Source organism: Macrobrachium rosenbergii, chromosome 41, assembly GCF_040412425.1.
Source record: "Macrobrachium rosenbergii isolate ZJJX-2024 chromosome 41, ASM4041242v1, whole genome shotgun sequence".
NCBI classification, from domain to species: domain Eukaryota; kingdom Metazoa; phylum Arthropoda; class Malacostraca; order Decapoda; family Palaemonidae; genus Macrobrachium; species Macrobrachium rosenbergii.
Genome location: NC_089781.1, coordinates 97,255,488 through 97,272,987, shown reverse-complemented (window position 1 = coordinate 97,272,987; position 17,500 = coordinate 97,255,488). Strand labels below are relative to the sequence as shown.

Genomic DNA, 17,500 nt, shown 5'->3' with positions numbered 1-17,500 from the left:
TATACCAAGTTCTCGTCATTCGCTTATTATTCAAACGTCTCTCGTTTCCTCATCCTTTCGTATTCATCCTCCATCTCTTGTGAAGAAGAAGAAGAAGAAGAAGAAGAAGAAGAAGAAGAAGAAGGAGGAGGAGGGAGGAGAAGGAGAAGACGCACCAGCAAATGTTCCTTCGAAGGACGGCAGCGGCTTTTGAAGAAGAAGAAGAAGAAGAAGAAGAAGAAGAAGAAGAAGAAGAAGAAGAAGAAGAGGAAGGAGAAGAAGAAGAAGGAGAAGGAAAAGACGCACCAGCAGATGTTCCTTCGAAGGAGGACGGCTGCGGCTTTCCGTCCCCAACATCAAAGTTTCTCCGGAGCCCTGCAGAGGAGTTATACGAAAGATGAAAAGGGATGCGGCAAAGGAATTAAGGTATTAGCGGAGCTTATTGTGGGGCGAGTAATCATGTTAGCGGCCCCGGCGTGAAAGGCTGGATTATGACACTGATGGAAAAGGGCGTAGATGGAAAAGGGATGATGACGACGACCCCGGTGACGAGGAGGAAGGAGAGGACCTTCGTTCGTCACGACGAGGACGCAGCAGAGAATGGGGGGGAGAGGGGGGGCTTAGTAAGGAGAAGCCGAAGGATAGGACGAAGAAAGGCAGTCCACAACGAATGTGACAGATAACGGCGATGGCACAGAGAGAGAGAGAGAGAGAGAGAGAGAGAGAGAGAGAGAGAGAGAGAGAGAAAGGGCTTTGACAAAACGGTGGTAGGAACAGAGAATAGAAAGGGATGAGAAGATAAGAAAGGTAAACCACAACGAAGGTGGCAGATAACGACAATGGCACAGAGAGAGAGAGAGAGAGAGAGAGAGAGAGAGAGAGAGAGAGAGAGAGACAGAGGGAGGGAGAGAGAGAGAGGGCTTTGACAAAACGGTGGTAGGGACAGAGAATAGAAAAGGATGAGAAGATAAGAAAGGTAGACCACAACGATGGTGACGGATAATAGCGATGACGTAGAGAGAGAGAGAGAGAGAGAGAGAGAGAGAGAGAGAGGGCTTTGACAAAACGGTATTGGGAAAGAGAATAGGAAAGGGTGAGGGGACAAAAAAGGCAGACCACAATGAAGGTGACAGACAATGTCGGTGACAGAGAGAGAGAGAGAGAGAGAGAGAGAGAGCGAGAGAGAAAGAAGGGGGCGTGGGAGCTTTGACAAAAGCATGTTGGGAAGGAAGAGAAGAGTAATGTCAAGGGGAAATGTCAAAGAACAGACGAGGTCCAAACTGCAATACCCAACACTCAGCACCAGAAATCACTGACAAAGAAAATGAGAAGGAGATTTGGATAAAAAGGAAGACTCTGCCTTTACCAAAGCACGAGAGCCATTTCCGTAATGATGAGATCAGAATGAGCACTGATAGAGTACCCAAAGAAAAATCTGATAAAGAGAGAGTGTGGTAAGTGATAGAAAGTTAGAGGCAAAGGTATAAGATATTTCCCCCGCGGCTGTGGTCCCAGTATTAAAGAAAGTGGCAGGTGAGAGGGTGGCAGAAGGATAATGAGAATAAAGAGAGGGATGACGAAGGAAGCAGTAACTGGAGAAATGGGATAAGGGTTGCAAGAGATAGAGCAGTCGAGGATGAACCTTTGCATACGAGAGCAATGGTACTTAGCAGCTAAGTGCGTAGAAAGTGTAGGTTAATGATCTGTACTAAACACTCATAGAAACATGACCGACATGAGCCGCTATTTTAAAGACAGTGATGAAGATGACAGCCAAAAGAATAGTGACAGGTAGCAGAAGTGCCAATAAAAGCGATAGCATCAGTTGGATGAACGATAATGATAAGCTACTCTCATAAACATCAAAAGTATGGAGCAAATGCAATGTTTTGCGAAAAATGTTTATGCAGCATAGTTGATAATGTCAAATCCTACCCCATTCTAATCTAAATCTCTTAGGCCTAAATACATTTTGGCTGGCTGTTGTCACAAAACATATGTAACAGACATGTTAGGGTATTATGGTTAATCTATGCCAAATATTGAAAGGTTTTGGTAGTGGTGCGATGTTATATGTGAAAACATCATTTCATGAATAGTAATTAGCCATTTATTCTCTTCCTTAGAAGACTTTATCCCTAATTTAACGCTGAGTCGAAAACCTGGGAGAAAAAAGTTGGCACCACTAGGAAAATAGAGGCCATAATATGAAACTGTATTTTACGAGAAAATACATGCCAAAAGTATTGTTTGTTTAATATGAGAAAGATATTGAGGGGTACTGACAATAATACTATATGGAGAGTGTGCATGTGTTAGATAGAGTGCTTAGGTAACTATGAAAGTGTGAGGAACACCAATAATTATCTACAACATTGATGAGGACACTAGATCCAGTGACATACCATTGAGAGAGAAATTCTAGCAAATACAAATAGAGTAGTCAAAGGTTTAAACTGACGGTAGGCATAATTATGATCTTATTTGATATGACTGACGTTTGTCTTACCCTTTTTTTGTAGCAGCTTCAATGTCAGTATTTGTGAAGAAAACCCTCTCATACATTGTCTCACCCAAGCAATCAAGAAGTATCTGATTAGTAGGCTGAATATGCCCACGGTGCAATACCCTTCAAGATATACAAAAGTGTCAGTGTAGTGCCCTTCAAAACTCAAGTCCATTTCTGAGCAATTCTTAAAATGGGAATCCAGTTTTAAGTCCTTATCTGAATGAAAGTAGATCTAAATGAATCTCTCTCTCTCTCTCTCTCTCTCTCTCTCTCTCTCTCTCTCTCTCTCTCTCTCTCCTTTATTCTTGCGTCCCCGGGAAATGTAATACCTCTTCCATTTGTTCACTAAAAGTTTATTGTTTAATGTTATTTCAATGGGTATTGTGAGTGTGTGCGTGAAAGAGAGAGAGAGAGAGAGAGAGAGAGAGAGTATGTATGTGGGGTGGGGTTTTGGCGTATCCACGGTCAAAGGTTATGAAGCAGTATGTGAACTGTATAACAAACTGCAAGATAGTTATATGAAAAAATAAAGTATTTCGTAACTACATGTCTTTGAAATAATGACGGATATTTGTTGTTACAGCTGTTTAAAATACATACATGCTACGAATAGATATTACTTGATTTATTCATTCAAATGGCAGTGATGTATCTAAAGTCGTCCGTTGTCTTTCTAAAAACTTATTTCTATTCCTGGTGTTACTGCTTTGTTTCTGTATACAATGCTGCTTGCTCTTTCATAATACTAGGTCCTCTTTCATAGTATAAGTACCAGGCTCCTTAATTACCCTGGTCCCTTCTCTCATTTTAAGTGACATTCCATATTTACCCTATCTTTTCTGTAATTTTTTCTCAGTCTACCAAATTTTGACCTAAAACTTTAGACGTGTATCAAACAGGTCATGCTTCTGTTATTTTTCCTGCAGTGTTCAGTTAAACCAAGAAATCTTCTAAACAGATTTTCGCACCTGATAGAAATTTCCTGTTGCTGTTTAGTTTGCCATCGTTAATCAAAGCTTTCATCATTATAAGTAACAGGAGTCATATGACCTCATATGACCTTTCTTCTGTTTTGAATATTTCCCTTCTCGTGTCCTTCGCTTTTTTTCTTATATTTACTTCAGAACTGAACCTTCTTTTCTCGACATAACTAGCTATAATTTTATTGTCACATCTGCCAGTGCTTCATTTGATTCCTTAGTGTTAACTTATAACTTTCGAACTTCATAAATAACTGAACATTTTCCTAAGTTGCAGACAAAGACCCATTATTGTTCGACTACTATTTACTGCTTTCATATCCACATTTCTCTTCAATTTTACTAATTTAGTTTGTAATATCCTATTGCTTTAAATCATCTGGCCTTGTACAACATTTTCATAAATCATTCATTCGTTATTTATACCAGATCTCATCTTCTATTTCAATTTCTTTGAATCATGTTACGTCTTTGAAGTTTGATAGAGTGTACCATTAATTCGCAAACAGCTCCTAAAGGTTTTGTTTTCTATGAAGCATTAAAAATGTTTCATATAGAAAATGGTCGTTATTTCATCGTAAACCACTCTAGTTTAGCCTCTTCTTTCTTAAAATGCGTTACAGCAACAAATGAGATGATTTTTAGATTTACAGGCATCGTCAGTCTTATTCTCCGCAAGCCTTCACAAAAATAAGGATCTATAGTCCCTGGGAGCTTTATAAATTGGTGGCAATACTCTTTTTTTTAATAACTTCATGTATTATATATTTCATCAAGTTCCTGAAGTTATGGTCACTGACGATATGTAAGATTTTTATTTATAAGAAAAATCGAAAAATTATTAAATTTTCATAACCATGTTTACTCTGAACGTTCAAATAGTTTCTAGTCTTTTCTGAAAACCACAAAAAAATAAAATTCTTAACTCTCAAAAAATATAGGCTATGAATTGAAAGGTGCATACTAAACGCGCGCGCACACACACACACACAACCGTGAAACCAATAAGTAAGCATTGTTTAATATATAAAAATTTATCTAACTTTTGAATTAAAAAAAGAAACATATCTACAAAACTGTATACATGGAAAACGGAGCAGTGTTCACTTATGGCCTTGAAGTATAATGTTTATTTAACAAATGCTATCTTATCGAAATTCCAGTGATTAGTAGATCCGCTGTTACTTCAACTGATGTCAGATAAATCGTATTTCTTTCTTTTATTTTCGTCAAGTGTTCTGAAAAACCGAAAATCTAACTCTTGATATACTGCGACTTGTCTGACAAATAGCCATGTCTCGTCATTCACTGTGCTATAGTATTTAAGACGACAGTAATCTTAGTCGTTTAACTATTTATGACAACTGCCGTTCACTTGAGATCAGTTCTTATCATTCTTAAAAACAGATGAGTTTCAAAACATTTCTAAGCCTCATCCTAATATTTACAGATCGGCAAAACCTTCTTGTGCGCCAGTAAAGACATTTGTTTACATTCAATTCACTGCAGACCGTGGGTGACTTTGCAAGGTACGCTGAGGTCACATTCCTCCCTGTCATTTAAATAAGGCACTTTTCTCAATATCTCCTCTCTTGCTTCACTTAACGATACAGACCTGTTACCCAGCCTTTGGCTGGCCTCTCTGCATCTTCCTCTTCTTTGTTTTCTGAAGAAGTTCCTTCTTTGTCTTCTCTACTGTCAGGTAGAGAATTTGTACCCGCGTCTTCTTTCTCCTCACTTTGAGAAGGAGCACTTGATTTCTGCTTCTGCACCTGCCACAGTAGGTGACGCGGATCTCCCGGAGGCAACTCTGGGCACTGAAACCAAGGAATAGTTGGACAGGTGCTGGGATGTTTACGTAATGCCTGAGTAGGGTCAGTTGGTGATAATGTAAGTCAAAGCTTCATGGCACCATTGGCAAGATCTCTTTATTCTGGTATTGGAACAAAACCATGAATGAAACGTCATTTAAATGCCTTTATGATTTATCTAATGTTGTCCTCCGAATATGATTCTTTATATGAGAGAGAGAGAGAGAGAGAGAGAGAGAGAGAGAGAGAGAGAGAGAGAGAGAGAGAGAGATGAAAGCCTATCTTGCAACTTTGGCAAAAGCATTATTGCCTCACACATTTGCAATACCTCCTCATTCTGAGCTTGAAACAAAATTAAAAATGAAACACCTTCTAAACCCCATTATAATTCACCTAAGGCCTTCTTGAGAATAAAATTCTTTACATGAGAGAGAGAGAGAGAGAGAGAGAGAGAGAGAGAGAGAGAGAGAGAGAGAGAGAGAGAGAGAGAGAGAGAGAGGGGGGAAAACCTACCTTTTATAATTTATCTATGGACTTCTTAAGAATATAATTCTTTAAATGACAGAGAGAGAGAGAGAGAGAGAGAGAGAGAGAGAGAGAGAGATGTGGAAACCTACCTTTATAATTATCTAAGGTTTTCCTGAGAATACAGTTCTTCATATGAGAGAGAGAGAGAGAGACGTACCTTGCAGCTCTGTCGAAGCATCATTGCCTCACACATCTGACCATCCAGGAAAGCCTGACGATTGGAATGGGAAGGGTGTGTGTCAAACCATTTACCAGAGCTGGCTTCCTCTGCAAACGAAAGTCTTCCCCAGAATACGGAAGACTCCCTGGCGTCATAACAAGCCTAATTTGAGGGGACATTACCTGGTCAGTCAATGAGTGCATTGACCGGACGTCGGTATTCATAGCAATTATATATATATATATATATATATATATATATATATATATATATATATATATATATATAATATATATGATAAAATGTTTGTATATATATTAAACATACGGATTAAAGATACGGATGCGAGTGTGTACTATAATTTATGTGTATAAAATATACAGGCAGACACACGTGCGAATCTATGTCAAAGAGAATTTTATAATTCCTCTATCTGTATAGTTAATGCACAAACATTATAACATGCACACAAACATATCTACAGTATAAATCTATATATATATATATATATATATATATATATATATATATATATATATATGTGTGTGTGTGTGTGTGTGTGTGTGTTTGTTATGCTTCTGTTTTAAATATGCAAATGCAAAAGCCAATCTATGTCAAAGAAATAGTTTTTAATCCCCCTAAATGACTTATTCGTACAAAATTAGAAATATCTAGGCGGACATTTACGTCAATGAAGCAGCCACAAGACGTTAAATAAAATCTATTATTTGTAGTTATTCAACAGTGTGTGAGAATTTGTGTCTATACAAAAAGATGGTAAGTGTAAAGGGTCAGTGAAGCACGTAGCTTCATCCCAGTTGCTAGTTCAATTCTCTAAGATGTCTTGTACTTATATTTTAGCTACTTAAAGCTTGAACATTTCCCAATACTTTCTGTTAATTCTTTCTAATGGACACAGGGTTCTTTGGAAGCTTGAATTTCAAGTTAATGGTCCGTGTGGGCTTGTTCATATGAATGGGGTTCATCTTCTGAATAATAATAATAATAATAATAATAATAATAATAATAATAATAATAATAATAATAATAATAATAATAATAATAATAATAATATTCTTTCAGGTCAGTAAAGAGTGAAAACTTACTTTGGCCATCAGCTTCAGGGAAAAGGTATCAGCTTCTGCTTCCTGTTCTCTGCTATGAGGAAGAAGAGTCATCATATCCACTAGCTTGCTGAAGACCCAGCCAGTCACACCAGCCGCTATGTCGCTGGGCAGGATCGCCCAAATCATCGCCATAGGTAAGGTGATTAATCCTGAGATCAGGTATTCGTGGCTTGCTGATTCTGCCTGTTTGTAGGTAATTCATTTACTTATTTACGTGTTTGCATCATAGAAACATGCCAGTGTTTTGGCATATAGGCATCTCCTTGAAAAGTAATTATTGTAAGAGGTCTTGGCATTTGTCTAGTTTATTCATCTCTATGAACAGTTTTCTTTGCATGTTTTATAGGTATTGTTATCATTTACTGATAATATTTAATTCGTTTTACCGTATTGCACAAAGGTAAAGTATCATTTATATGTGACGTGTCTCTGATGGCCAGTTCCTTAATATAGTTAGAGGAATTTGAAATACAACCTTTGTTATTTTTATTGTCACAGCCATTTAAAAACACAGAAAAGGTAATATTACCTCAAGTGAGGTTGCTTTTGACTTACATGATGCTCGAGAATGACGTGACTCATCTCGTGAGCCAGAACGTGCGCCAGCTGATGCTCATTTTGGATCAGGTCGAGAAAACCTGTGCAAAAGATGATCTGGCCACTCTGTAAAGGAAAAGAAAAAAGGATTTGTTCTTCAATATTTTTGCCATCTCTGGGGACAGTCTCCCTGAGGATGTTGTGCAATTTGAACTCCAGAAGTTCAAGCGAAGATGCAATGCATTACTACCTTAAATCAATTCTCCTTGTATTTCGTTTACTTAAACTTTCATCTATTTACTTATTAATTTGTTCATTTATTTTATCTTTTGTAATAACTGATCACTTCGGTCACTTCTTTCAAACGAACACCATATTCTTTGGAAGCTTGAATTTCAAGTCGATGGCCCCTTTGGTGGGCTTGTTCCATATGAATAGGGTCGTGGTCTGAATCATGATAATGATAAGCTCACAAGGCTATTATGAGGACGAAAGTGTATGATGTTAAATATTCTGACAAATTGTTTTTGCTAGCTCCCCCACTGTGTATCACCTTCGAGTAGACAGGGAAGGATGAAATAGGTTTATACACAATACCATTTCCATCCTGAAGTCATTCCCCTGATAAAAGAAGTATGCAAACCAATTCGGAAAAAGCATAGAAGTGCTTATGAAAGTATTATTATTATTATTATTATTATTATTATTATTATTATTATTATTATTATTATTATTATTATTATTATTATTATTATTAATCAGAAGATGAACCCTATTTAATAGAACAAGTCAACAGGGGTCACTGACTTGGAATTCTAGTTTCCAAAGAATCCGGTGTTCATCTGAAAGAAGTAACAGTAGGTAACAGGAACTACAGAAAGAAGAAATCAGTTATTACAAAAGAAACAATAAATTAAGAAATTAATAAACGGGTAAATGAAAATGTAAACACAACAGAAAATACGAGGAGAATTGCTTTAGGGTAGTAATGCATTGCATCTTCGCTTGAACTTTGGAGTTTCAACTGCTCAACGTCCTCAGGCAGATCAGTACAGCCTCGTAACCGTGAATTTGGCCGATAAGACGTATACCCACTTTATTTCCCCTTTCATTTATTTGCTACTTACAGAATAAGCACCAACGAGGTAATCCTCGTCGTCGAAAACTTTTAACGTCCAAATTCTGTTCTGGACTTCTCGTATGTCTGAGTTTGCATTCAGAAGACGAATGACAACTCCCAGAATCGCTGCAGCCCGTTCATCAGACAGTTCAAGCGCCTTCTTCCCCGCGAATTGGTGAGCGATAATCTGCCGAGAGACGTTTATATAGTATCTACTGGTCACTTCTTACCAGATACGTAAGATAATTGCAATAATCACAATGTCCTCTTACCTTCTCGACATCTGAGTTCGCCCAGTCTGCTTCACCTAGAAAAACTACTGATTAAAAGTCATACGTAGGAAGAATTACCTCAATGAGTATTTACGTAGGGGTAATAATGAAAATTATTACATACTGATGACACTGAGATGGGAAAAGTAACTATTTCTGATAACTTTTTTACTGACATTTTTCAACCCAGATGAAATTACTTATATTTACATGTCATACTTTTTAATTGAAATAATTACATCACTGGGTATTTAGAGGTAATAATGAAAATTTGTGCATACCAATGACACTGAGACTCAGAAAATTAACCATTTTTTAACTTATTTATACATTTATTTATTTAAATGATTACTTATCTTTTATTTATTTATTAGATTTATTTATTTATTTATTTATTTCCCTCATTTATTTAATTTATTTTGGAGTTTGAATACAGAGATGGAGTTCTCACCATATCTGATTCTAGAAACATGGAACAAGAATGTCTTAGCATGTAAACATACAGTATAAATGTTTTGCCATGCTTTCAGAACAAATACATCAAAATCTGCGTTTGGTGACCTAACGGCAAAAATCACTGCCCTGTGACTATCTGTTATTTGAGGGCCATTAGCCTGATCATAAATTTGCTATAGAGTAAATCTGGCCCACGTTTCTGTCACTTCTGAGCTCACATATCAGTTGCTGCCGTCTTTCCTTGCAATAGGGTCAAATATCCTCTTATAGACATTTCCCAGAAACAAGTACTTTAGGCCTTTGGAAATATGTTTAATGTTGATGTATGGCAGTTCATCTCTCGATAACATAATACATAATCCCCATAAATACTGAAAGCGGTGTGTCGTTTTTAAGCCCAAGCATTTGATACTACTCAAATTGTAGGAGTTTTATCTTGGCTACAACTAAAACAAGAAATAATAATATATAATTATAAATAGTTATAGTAATGAATAAAAATAGAAATCTAATGCATTTGTGGAATCCTCAGATCTCCAAATATCTTAAGAGTGGAACAAATTCATTCATTCTCTTAGCTGCTGCTGACGTCTCCTAAATTCCAACTGTATCGGTTTTATTTTCTGATCCCTCGTATTTATTCATTTATCACCTTTTCCTATAGCTTGTCTCTCTCTCCAGGCTGATTTCCCTTTTGAAAGTCTTGGGTTTATTATATAGTCTACTGACTCTGTCCAGCTGAAGATTGGGAGACAGAAAGAAAGACTGTGAACTTACCGAGTCGAATCTTTCTTGAGCCAGTAATTCCAGTTGAGAGGAGTTGTATATCATGAACCTCTTCCTTCCTGTATATGGGTTTGCGGTCACGTGGTTCACGTAAAAACCATAGCCCGAGGCAAGCAGGAACAGCAAGAGGCCTGAAATGATTTCAAAAAGGTTTTCTTTGCTGGATGTACTAGTGCGTTAATCACTAGCGGATCCAGGGTTGAGGGGGGCACCTGGGAACGTGCCCCCGCCCCCCATGAAAAATAATGATAAAATAATAATATTGAAGATTTAGATAACATTTATAAATAAAAAAATGGGAGAAATGTTAAAAATCGATTAAAGAAATAATGTATTTATATATGTGTGTATGTGCGTGTGTAATATGGAAATTGGTGCCACACCCCATGAAATTTTTCTGGGTCCGCTAGTTGCTGAATACATAAGCAATTCTGAATTAATCATTTCATTTCGAGTAACTCTGTTCCAATCATTTTCTAGTTTGATCAATATAGATTTTGCCACATGACTTAGAAAGGATTAGCTATTTTCTGGAGAGCTCTTTGAAAGGGTTTTTATTTATTGTATTAATGTTCTTAAATAATTCCATTAACTTTAAATATTTCAAGTAAATGAAGTCTTTCGTAATTGCAATTGTAAAGTAATTGTAAAGGATTCTGCCAGGGAAGTTATGTGGTAGGATTCTGACTGAGAATATCAGACAGATGACGGAAGTACCGATAGGAGAAGAACATTGTGGGCTTAGACAAATAACAGCATGTCCATGCATATATGACATCCATGCATATATCTCACGTACCTCCGTATCCGATCTTATGACGCTGGAAATGTTCTTTTATCTTAATTCTATCTTTATTCGGGAGCCTTCTCCACCACCTCTTCACCCACCAGCCCGTAACAGCAGCTGCCACTCGAGCAAGAGGTTTGACCAACAGGAGACTGACGACAGGGTGAAGGTTCCTTGGACTGTAAGGATATGTAGGATACAGATGCTGATAAGGAGACTGATTAATCCGCGCAGGACCCAACATAAAAAAAAAAACGTCCCTAAAGGCTTTTGTAAGTTAATGGTTGACTAAGGTAACTCTTTAGTTTCATTTTCAAACTGGTTATTAATTTCGTCATCTTTCTCGCACCATCAGCCTTTAAACAATTATTTTCAGTTGCAAATGCAAATGAATGTTTTGATATTTTATTAATCTACTGAATTTTGTTTCACTGCAACCTTTATTTCACTTTTGACTTATCTAGCATATTACTAAGTGTCATATTTTTTTTTAATCAAGTCTGTTTTCTCACTTGGCAAAAAACTTTCGGACTATATGTGAAATTCCATTTCACTGCTGAAAACAAGTCATTTTTGTAATGATTCCCAGTCTCTGACTATTGTTTATGATCTCAGATGCCAGAAGACTGTTGTAAGTGAAATAAGCGACAGAGAAAAATATTTCCATTTAACTGTCAGAACATATGAACATAATATACTAAGTCTTGTACGTATGTAAAAATTTTCATGAACACTTGTTTGACCATTTATTTGTATCAGTGATCCCTCTTCACTCAAAATTAAAGTTTATTGATTTTGTAAAATACTAACAAACGAGGAATGGAATGGAGTGGAACATAGAGTGTAGGCCAAAGGCCAAGCACTGGGACCTATGAGGTCATTCAGCGCTGGAAAGGAAATTGAGAGTAGAGGGGTTTGCAAGGTGAAGCAGGAGGAAAACCTCGCAGTTGCACTATGAAACAAGTAATAATATAGGTCAGGAATGCACTGTTTGTTTTGCTTTTTAGGTCATTAAAGCTCTACCGTTAGCAGGGAAACATCATGGGTTATACGCTACGTAAATTCCCGAAGTATGGCCAACTTTGCTGCATTATTCCAGGGGTGCCAAGTGTTTCAGAAGGTTGTATGCAATCCTTCCATGCTGGAGGGAGCACAAACCACTCCAAAACGTTTAACAACCCATAGATAATACCACAAATCATACCGTACTTTGATTATTTACTCAGTATACAAACTCCGATAGTATCTAGTTTCCTACCAGTTTACTGAAGAAGATGAAGGTAAGTTATCTGTATGATCGAAATCACAGGAGCTGTTCCCAGTCTTCAAGCTTTGTCTACCTTGATATTACAAATCAAAATAAGGTTAAACTGATTTATGCATCCAGTAAATAAAATGACAAAGTAATAACCTGCTCGTGTGAATGTAGGTAAAAGGAGAGTAAAGGGGCACACGAGGTTTCACGCCCGTTTTCCGCCAGGAGTTTGGATAAGCTTGCTGACACGGGGGATAGCCATGGCGAGATGCCAGCGAGCGTTTTCCACCTCTGGTGATGAGACACCTCAGTAGTGTAGTACCACAGAGTCCACCTCTTGCGCTTAGCATTCTCTGAGCAGTGTAGTACCACAAAGTCCACCTCTTGCGCTTAGCATTCTCGAAGAGACGGTTTTGTTCCGGCCCGCCAAAAGTGTCTGAAATCAAAACTGAACTAAACGCTGGGCAAATATTCAGAAAAAAAAATAGCTAAATAATATATAAATCATCTATTAAATTTTTTAAAAAATGGTCTGTTAAAAGCGAGTTTTAAGAGGAGTGGTACTGCTGACCGGACGTTGTGTAACTGATATCTCCTGAAATTTTAAAGAGGAAAAAATTAAAATCTAGCTTAAGGCAGGGCCAGCACGAAGAGTGCAGAAAATAGGAATCAGATAGTGATAATAAAGACTGAGGAATGAGACTGAGAAGAAACAGAAAAATGTGTTGAAGCCAAATAGAAACAGAAAAATAAAACTAAAACCAAATGAAGGAGGAACATTTCTAGAATGAATTAATAAAAGTATGGTTTCATTAAAAAAAAAAATATTTAACTTAGACAACAGATTGCAAGCACGCAGCTAAGTTTGTCGTTAATGGAAACTTAACTATGTAATGCTATCCAACATAAATAAAACATGAGGTCAGACATTTCTAAAACACTTTCCGAACTAGTTTTGGTTAGCTGTTGAAGACACTTGAACGAAACTAAGCAAACCTTAACAAAATATTCAAGTTATTCAGGAAAATATTCACTCAACCTGCTAACAAGTTAAATACTTTAAAAAAAGCCTCTCATTTCTAATACCTGTGGACTGTCTTATCCTTCCCAGATCACGAGAATAATTCTCACTAGTTCCGAAGATCGCAGACACTGATAGACACACTACCTTTGCACCATCTCTATAAACACTGAAGAAGGCTTAGGTTTCCGCCGTCGTGAAGAATATATTATCGTAATCTCTGCCTTATCATTTCCTGACGAGAAAGTGTTGACTTTTACATAAGCACAGAAGTTGTCACTCCGTAAATTTTATCTTAATACTGAGGTCCACAATCGATGACATTTTTCTCCTAATATGACGCCAGTTTTAGTAACCATAAGTCAATCAGTCAAGTTTCTCCTGATTGAGCTAAGATGCTGATTTTTTTTTTTACTGAAGTTTGTGCCCATGATGATGGTTATACAGACGAAGTTCGTTGAATTCTATCATTAAATACAGTACAAAAAAAAATTATGAATGTTAATTTTACGCTTAAATCATCAGTTTTTCATATCGCTACTAGTCAATAGCTTTTAAGACTTAGGTCTTGGCGAAGTTTTTATGAAAATGATAGCCCATAGTACACAGATTGGTGGCAACTTTTTCTGGAGCGTGGCATTAATTGTTTTCCTCGGCATTCAAAATTTTTCTCTTGCATTTCACTCATGTAACAATATAAACCCAAATACAGACATCAGATATACAAATTACCAGACATTTGGCTATCTCCAAACTTTGAATAAAAGTATCATCTTTCAAATGAAAGAAACTTTTTGCAAATCGGGCAAGAGTTGCCAGAGTAGTAGCAGTTTGAAAGACAAAGATTTTCAAAGATTCTCGAGTGCTTTCAACACCATATATAAATGAACTGGTCATTATTGATGATATTTACACAAAGATTGATAGATTATTTACTTCTTAACGAGAATAATTCATTCTAAGTGAGGCTGCATGCTTTTTATGGCTGTGTGAGCCAAGACTTTCGTCTTTGCCGGTACCTGATGATATCTCACCCCTGGGGCGTCCTCAAAACAGTGCTTTATCGGATAGGGGTTTCATTTTACAAGGGATGGGCCACTTACAACCTTCAGCACTGTTTCTAGCCAAGATCATCCATTATTTGGAATGCCACTGGGGCATACTTGGAGCTGTCTTCTTACTTCCTGCTCCTCTTCCCATCTGACTGCCTCAAGCTTGGTTGCATCATGAGGAAAAATGCGTTGAGCAGATTCAACTAGGTGTCTCTTGAGCTTGTCTATTTTTCTATGTGTTTTTCGAGTTTTTCCACCACAATTTGAGTTATTTTTCTTTTGTATTTTAGCGACTGGCTTTTTGTCAAAACTGTACAACTTTTTTTCAATAGCTACGCAAGACAGACGAACCTCGAGCATGCTTGAGTAAACCATCTTAACAGTGGGTGAGGAAAGTTATTTCTCACCCCTCTCGGATGTCGTAATTCTTCTGTACACAAGTTTCCTGACTAAACTTTCCAATTCCTCGTTCAAGAGACTTTTGTTATAAACTTCCTTACCCACAGTTTTTCTCTTCTGAGCACTAATTTTGCATTTTTCACTTTCAAATAACCTGTTTTCTCTAGTTAGCACTGCTTTTATTAACCTTGGGCTGGTGCAAGTGCTTGCTGTTTTTGTTCGATCAGCTGATGACGGCCCAGTTGTTGGAGATGCCAGACACCAATTTTTTCCCTGTATTTTAGTTTTACTGCTGGTCATTCCTCCTTTCCTGGTTCTCTCTGTACTAACTCGCTTGCCTGGTTATCAATGAGAACTCAAAACAGACAAGAAATCAGTTTTTGTCGTTGCCATAAGTCAGCAATTTTGTGCCTAGGATAAAACTTAGACCGCACAATAAAGAAATAAAAGGAAAAACACTGTAAGCTTACCGACCATGTGTTGTATCGTCATATGTAAACAAAAATTGTCTACCTCAAATATATTTTTGAAATATTTATTAGAAATATAAGAAAAAAAATCGCCCAATGACGCCAATATTTCAGTCGGTTATTGCCAGTGCTTTTGGTGATATTTTTTTAGAATATTTTCGCGTCCCCAGCTCAGTGTTACCGAAGTTTCAGAAACATTCTGAATACCGGTCTTAATCAGGTCACTGTCACCGAAGTCTCAGAAACATTCTGAATATTTTTGTTGTTTATAAAGTTGTCTTAAAGACGTGTCTTTTGTCATTGCTGCTGGTTGGGCGATTTTTTGACATCAAAGGTGACTAGGGGTTGTTCATTGCAGTTTCCTCTTCTTCTTCTTCTTCTTCTTCTTCTTCTTCTTCTTCTTCTTCTTCTTCTTCTTTCTTCTTCTTCTTGTTCCTCCTTTAGAGAAGAGTAATGTTAAATATAAGTCTGTAACTTATTGGCACATATAGCAAGCCATTTTCCACAGCATATTGCTGTTATTGTTAACTGGATATTGTTGCTTGTAACTGCTGGTGACAGAGTCGATTTTTGTTGTTTATTGCTGTTTATCCTCGTAGAAACTAACGCTGATGGCGAGTACACTTTTTGTAGATTACTGAAGTCGATTATCATTCGATTATAATAGGTTATTCATTCCTGGCAGTAAGCTGATTCCTACAATTTATTGTTTCTGACTAGAGGTCGGTTTTTTGGAACCTTGCCAATTCAGTGCAGACTATTTATAAATCTTGTCGCTAATTGTGAAAAGAATTGTTTACTTATATTGATATTAGGCCCATTTATACACTTGGTTGCAGTCGATTTTTATTGATCGTAAGTCGAATTTTCGGCTCGTTGCTTCAAAAGGAAGGTCGATAAATCGACAATTATTCTGTCAATGGCTCCAATATATCTGTTGTTTTAATATCTAATTATTTCTGTTGATGACCAATGTTTCACTTCGCCTTTATTATTATTATTATTATTATTATTATTATTATTATTATTATTATTATTATTATTATTATTATTATTATTATTATTATTATTATTCAGAAGACAAACCCTTATTCATTTATAACAGGCCAATATGGGCCATTGACTTAAAATTCAAGCTTCCAAATAATATGGTGTTCTTTTGAAAGAAGTTACGGAAGGTAATAAGAAATGCTGGATATCATTGTCAACCAATGAACAAAATCAACAACAGGTGGTCCTCTAATTATTCCAATTGGAGATCTCTTAAGGGCGATAAACACTATCTACTTCATTCCTGTGTGTATGTTTGCGTCTCTGGCCTTCTCTGAGTTTAACGCTCAATGAACTTTTTATGTTCGTGATCATTTACAGCTTAAACGATAAGTCACAAGAATCATTGCAAAGAATAAACTCACTCTTGTTGACAGTCAGCCAGACAAGAACGTGAATCATGCGACTGGCGATTCCACCGTACGATATCTGCAGTATGTCAAAGGCACCTGAGGTAACAATGGAGTTGAAGGCTGGAGAGTGACGTAAACTCTCTAAGCATCTTGTTAAAAGCTTAGTTGTTTATCACACCGCACACTGGCATCAGTTCAGTGGGAAGTTAGGAGACGCTAGCAAAGTGAAAACCAACACTATAGAAATGACAGATGTGGAAAATGGCATACTGTGGCCAGTGAACACAGATGGGACCTTTGACGAAAGCTTTCTAGAGCTACTGAAGTTGGAGAAAGGTGAGCTTGCTTTTATCCTCTGGAAACTGACAAAGAAAATAATCTTGGCAGAAGAAAAGCTCTGCCAGCTGAGGACAGCGCAGCCTGATCTGTGTTCCTCCAGGAATGCCCTCCTACAGATGCTGATTTCAGGAGATTCGTTAGAAGGGGAGTCTGGTTCGTCAGTGAGTTCTTCTTCTTCGATGTCCACGCTCATATACGTTGACGAATGTGCCAGAGAACCAAACGGAGAAACGAATGAAGAGGAATCAAATGCAGTTCGTGAGGAATATTACAACGGTAACCTCAAAACTCTCCCTGAAGAAATCCTTTCGACTGACCCTGAGAAGTGCCATATCTCTGAGCCTTTCAGAAACTTGGGCACATTCCCTTCCAAGGAGGAAAGACCGTGCCCTGGCATGAACGAGTTAAAGGCAAACTCTTCGAAGAACCAAACCCAGTACAGAAAAAACAGGCAGAAGAGGAAGAGAAGAAAGAACAAGAAGAAGAAAGCAAGGGCGACCGCACCAAAG

At 37.3% G+C, this 17,500-nt stretch overlaps 2 protein-coding genes and 1 long non-coding RNA gene across 3 annotated transcripts in view; 2 read left to right on the top strand and 1 right to left on the bottom strand.

The window, feature by feature from the left end:
• The window catches only part of LOC136827034 (uncharacterized), a 132,076-nt gene extending 120,752 nt beyond the window's left edge, over nt 1-11,324 (top strand). Inside the window, exons 2-3 of the long non-coding RNA XR_010849782.1 lie at nt 7,051-7,228; nt 11,157-11,324. This is a non-coding gene — a long non-coding RNA (uncharacterized lncRNA). The remainder of the gene's footprint in view (nt 1-7,050; nt 7,229-11,156) is intronic.
• On the bottom strand, nt 3,927-15,019 carry LOC136827032 (metalloendopeptidase OMA1, mitochondrial-like). Its single transcript, XM_067084728.1, has 9 exons — nt 13,394-15,019; nt 12,464-12,743; nt 11,065-11,231; nt 10,257-10,396; nt 8,759-8,938; nt 7,650-7,757; nt 7,074-7,277; nt 5,965-6,129; nt 3,927-5,285 (listed from the first exon to the last, which is right to left on the bottom strand). The coding sequence occupies exons 2-9, from the start codon at nt 12,655-12,657 to the stop codon at nt 5,070-5,072; spliced, it is 1,374 nt and encodes a 457-aa protein (XP_066940829.1). The 5' UTR covers nt 12,658-12,743; nt 13,394-15,019; the 3' UTR covers nt 3,927-5,069.
• Nucleotides 15,020-16,676: 1,657 nt separating this feature from the next.
• Nucleotides 16,677-17,500, top strand: part of LOC136827033 (uncharacterized) — a 1,804-nt gene continuing 980 nt past the window's right edge. The window contains exon 1 of the mRNA XM_067084729.1: nt 16,677-17,500. This exon is cut by the window's right edge and continues 68 nt beyond it. Within this exon, the coding sequence (XP_066940830.1) occupies nt 16,898-17,500 (603 nt within the window). The 5' untranslated portion in view covers nt 16,677-16,897.

Coding starts and splice junctions, on each gene's coding strand:
- LOC136827032 (XM_067084728.1), bottom strand. CDS start 12,657: ATGCTAAGCGCAAGAGGTGGACTCTGTGGTACTACACTACTGAGGTGT. Junction 8,939..10,256: donor CTCAAGAAAGATTCGACTCG/GTAAGTTCACAG, acceptor GTCTCTCGGCAG/ATTATCGCTCACCAATTCGC. Junction 7,278..7,649: donor ACGTCATTCTCGAGCATCAT/GTAAGTCAAAAG, acceptor ACCTACAAACAG/GCAGAATCAGCAAGCCACGA.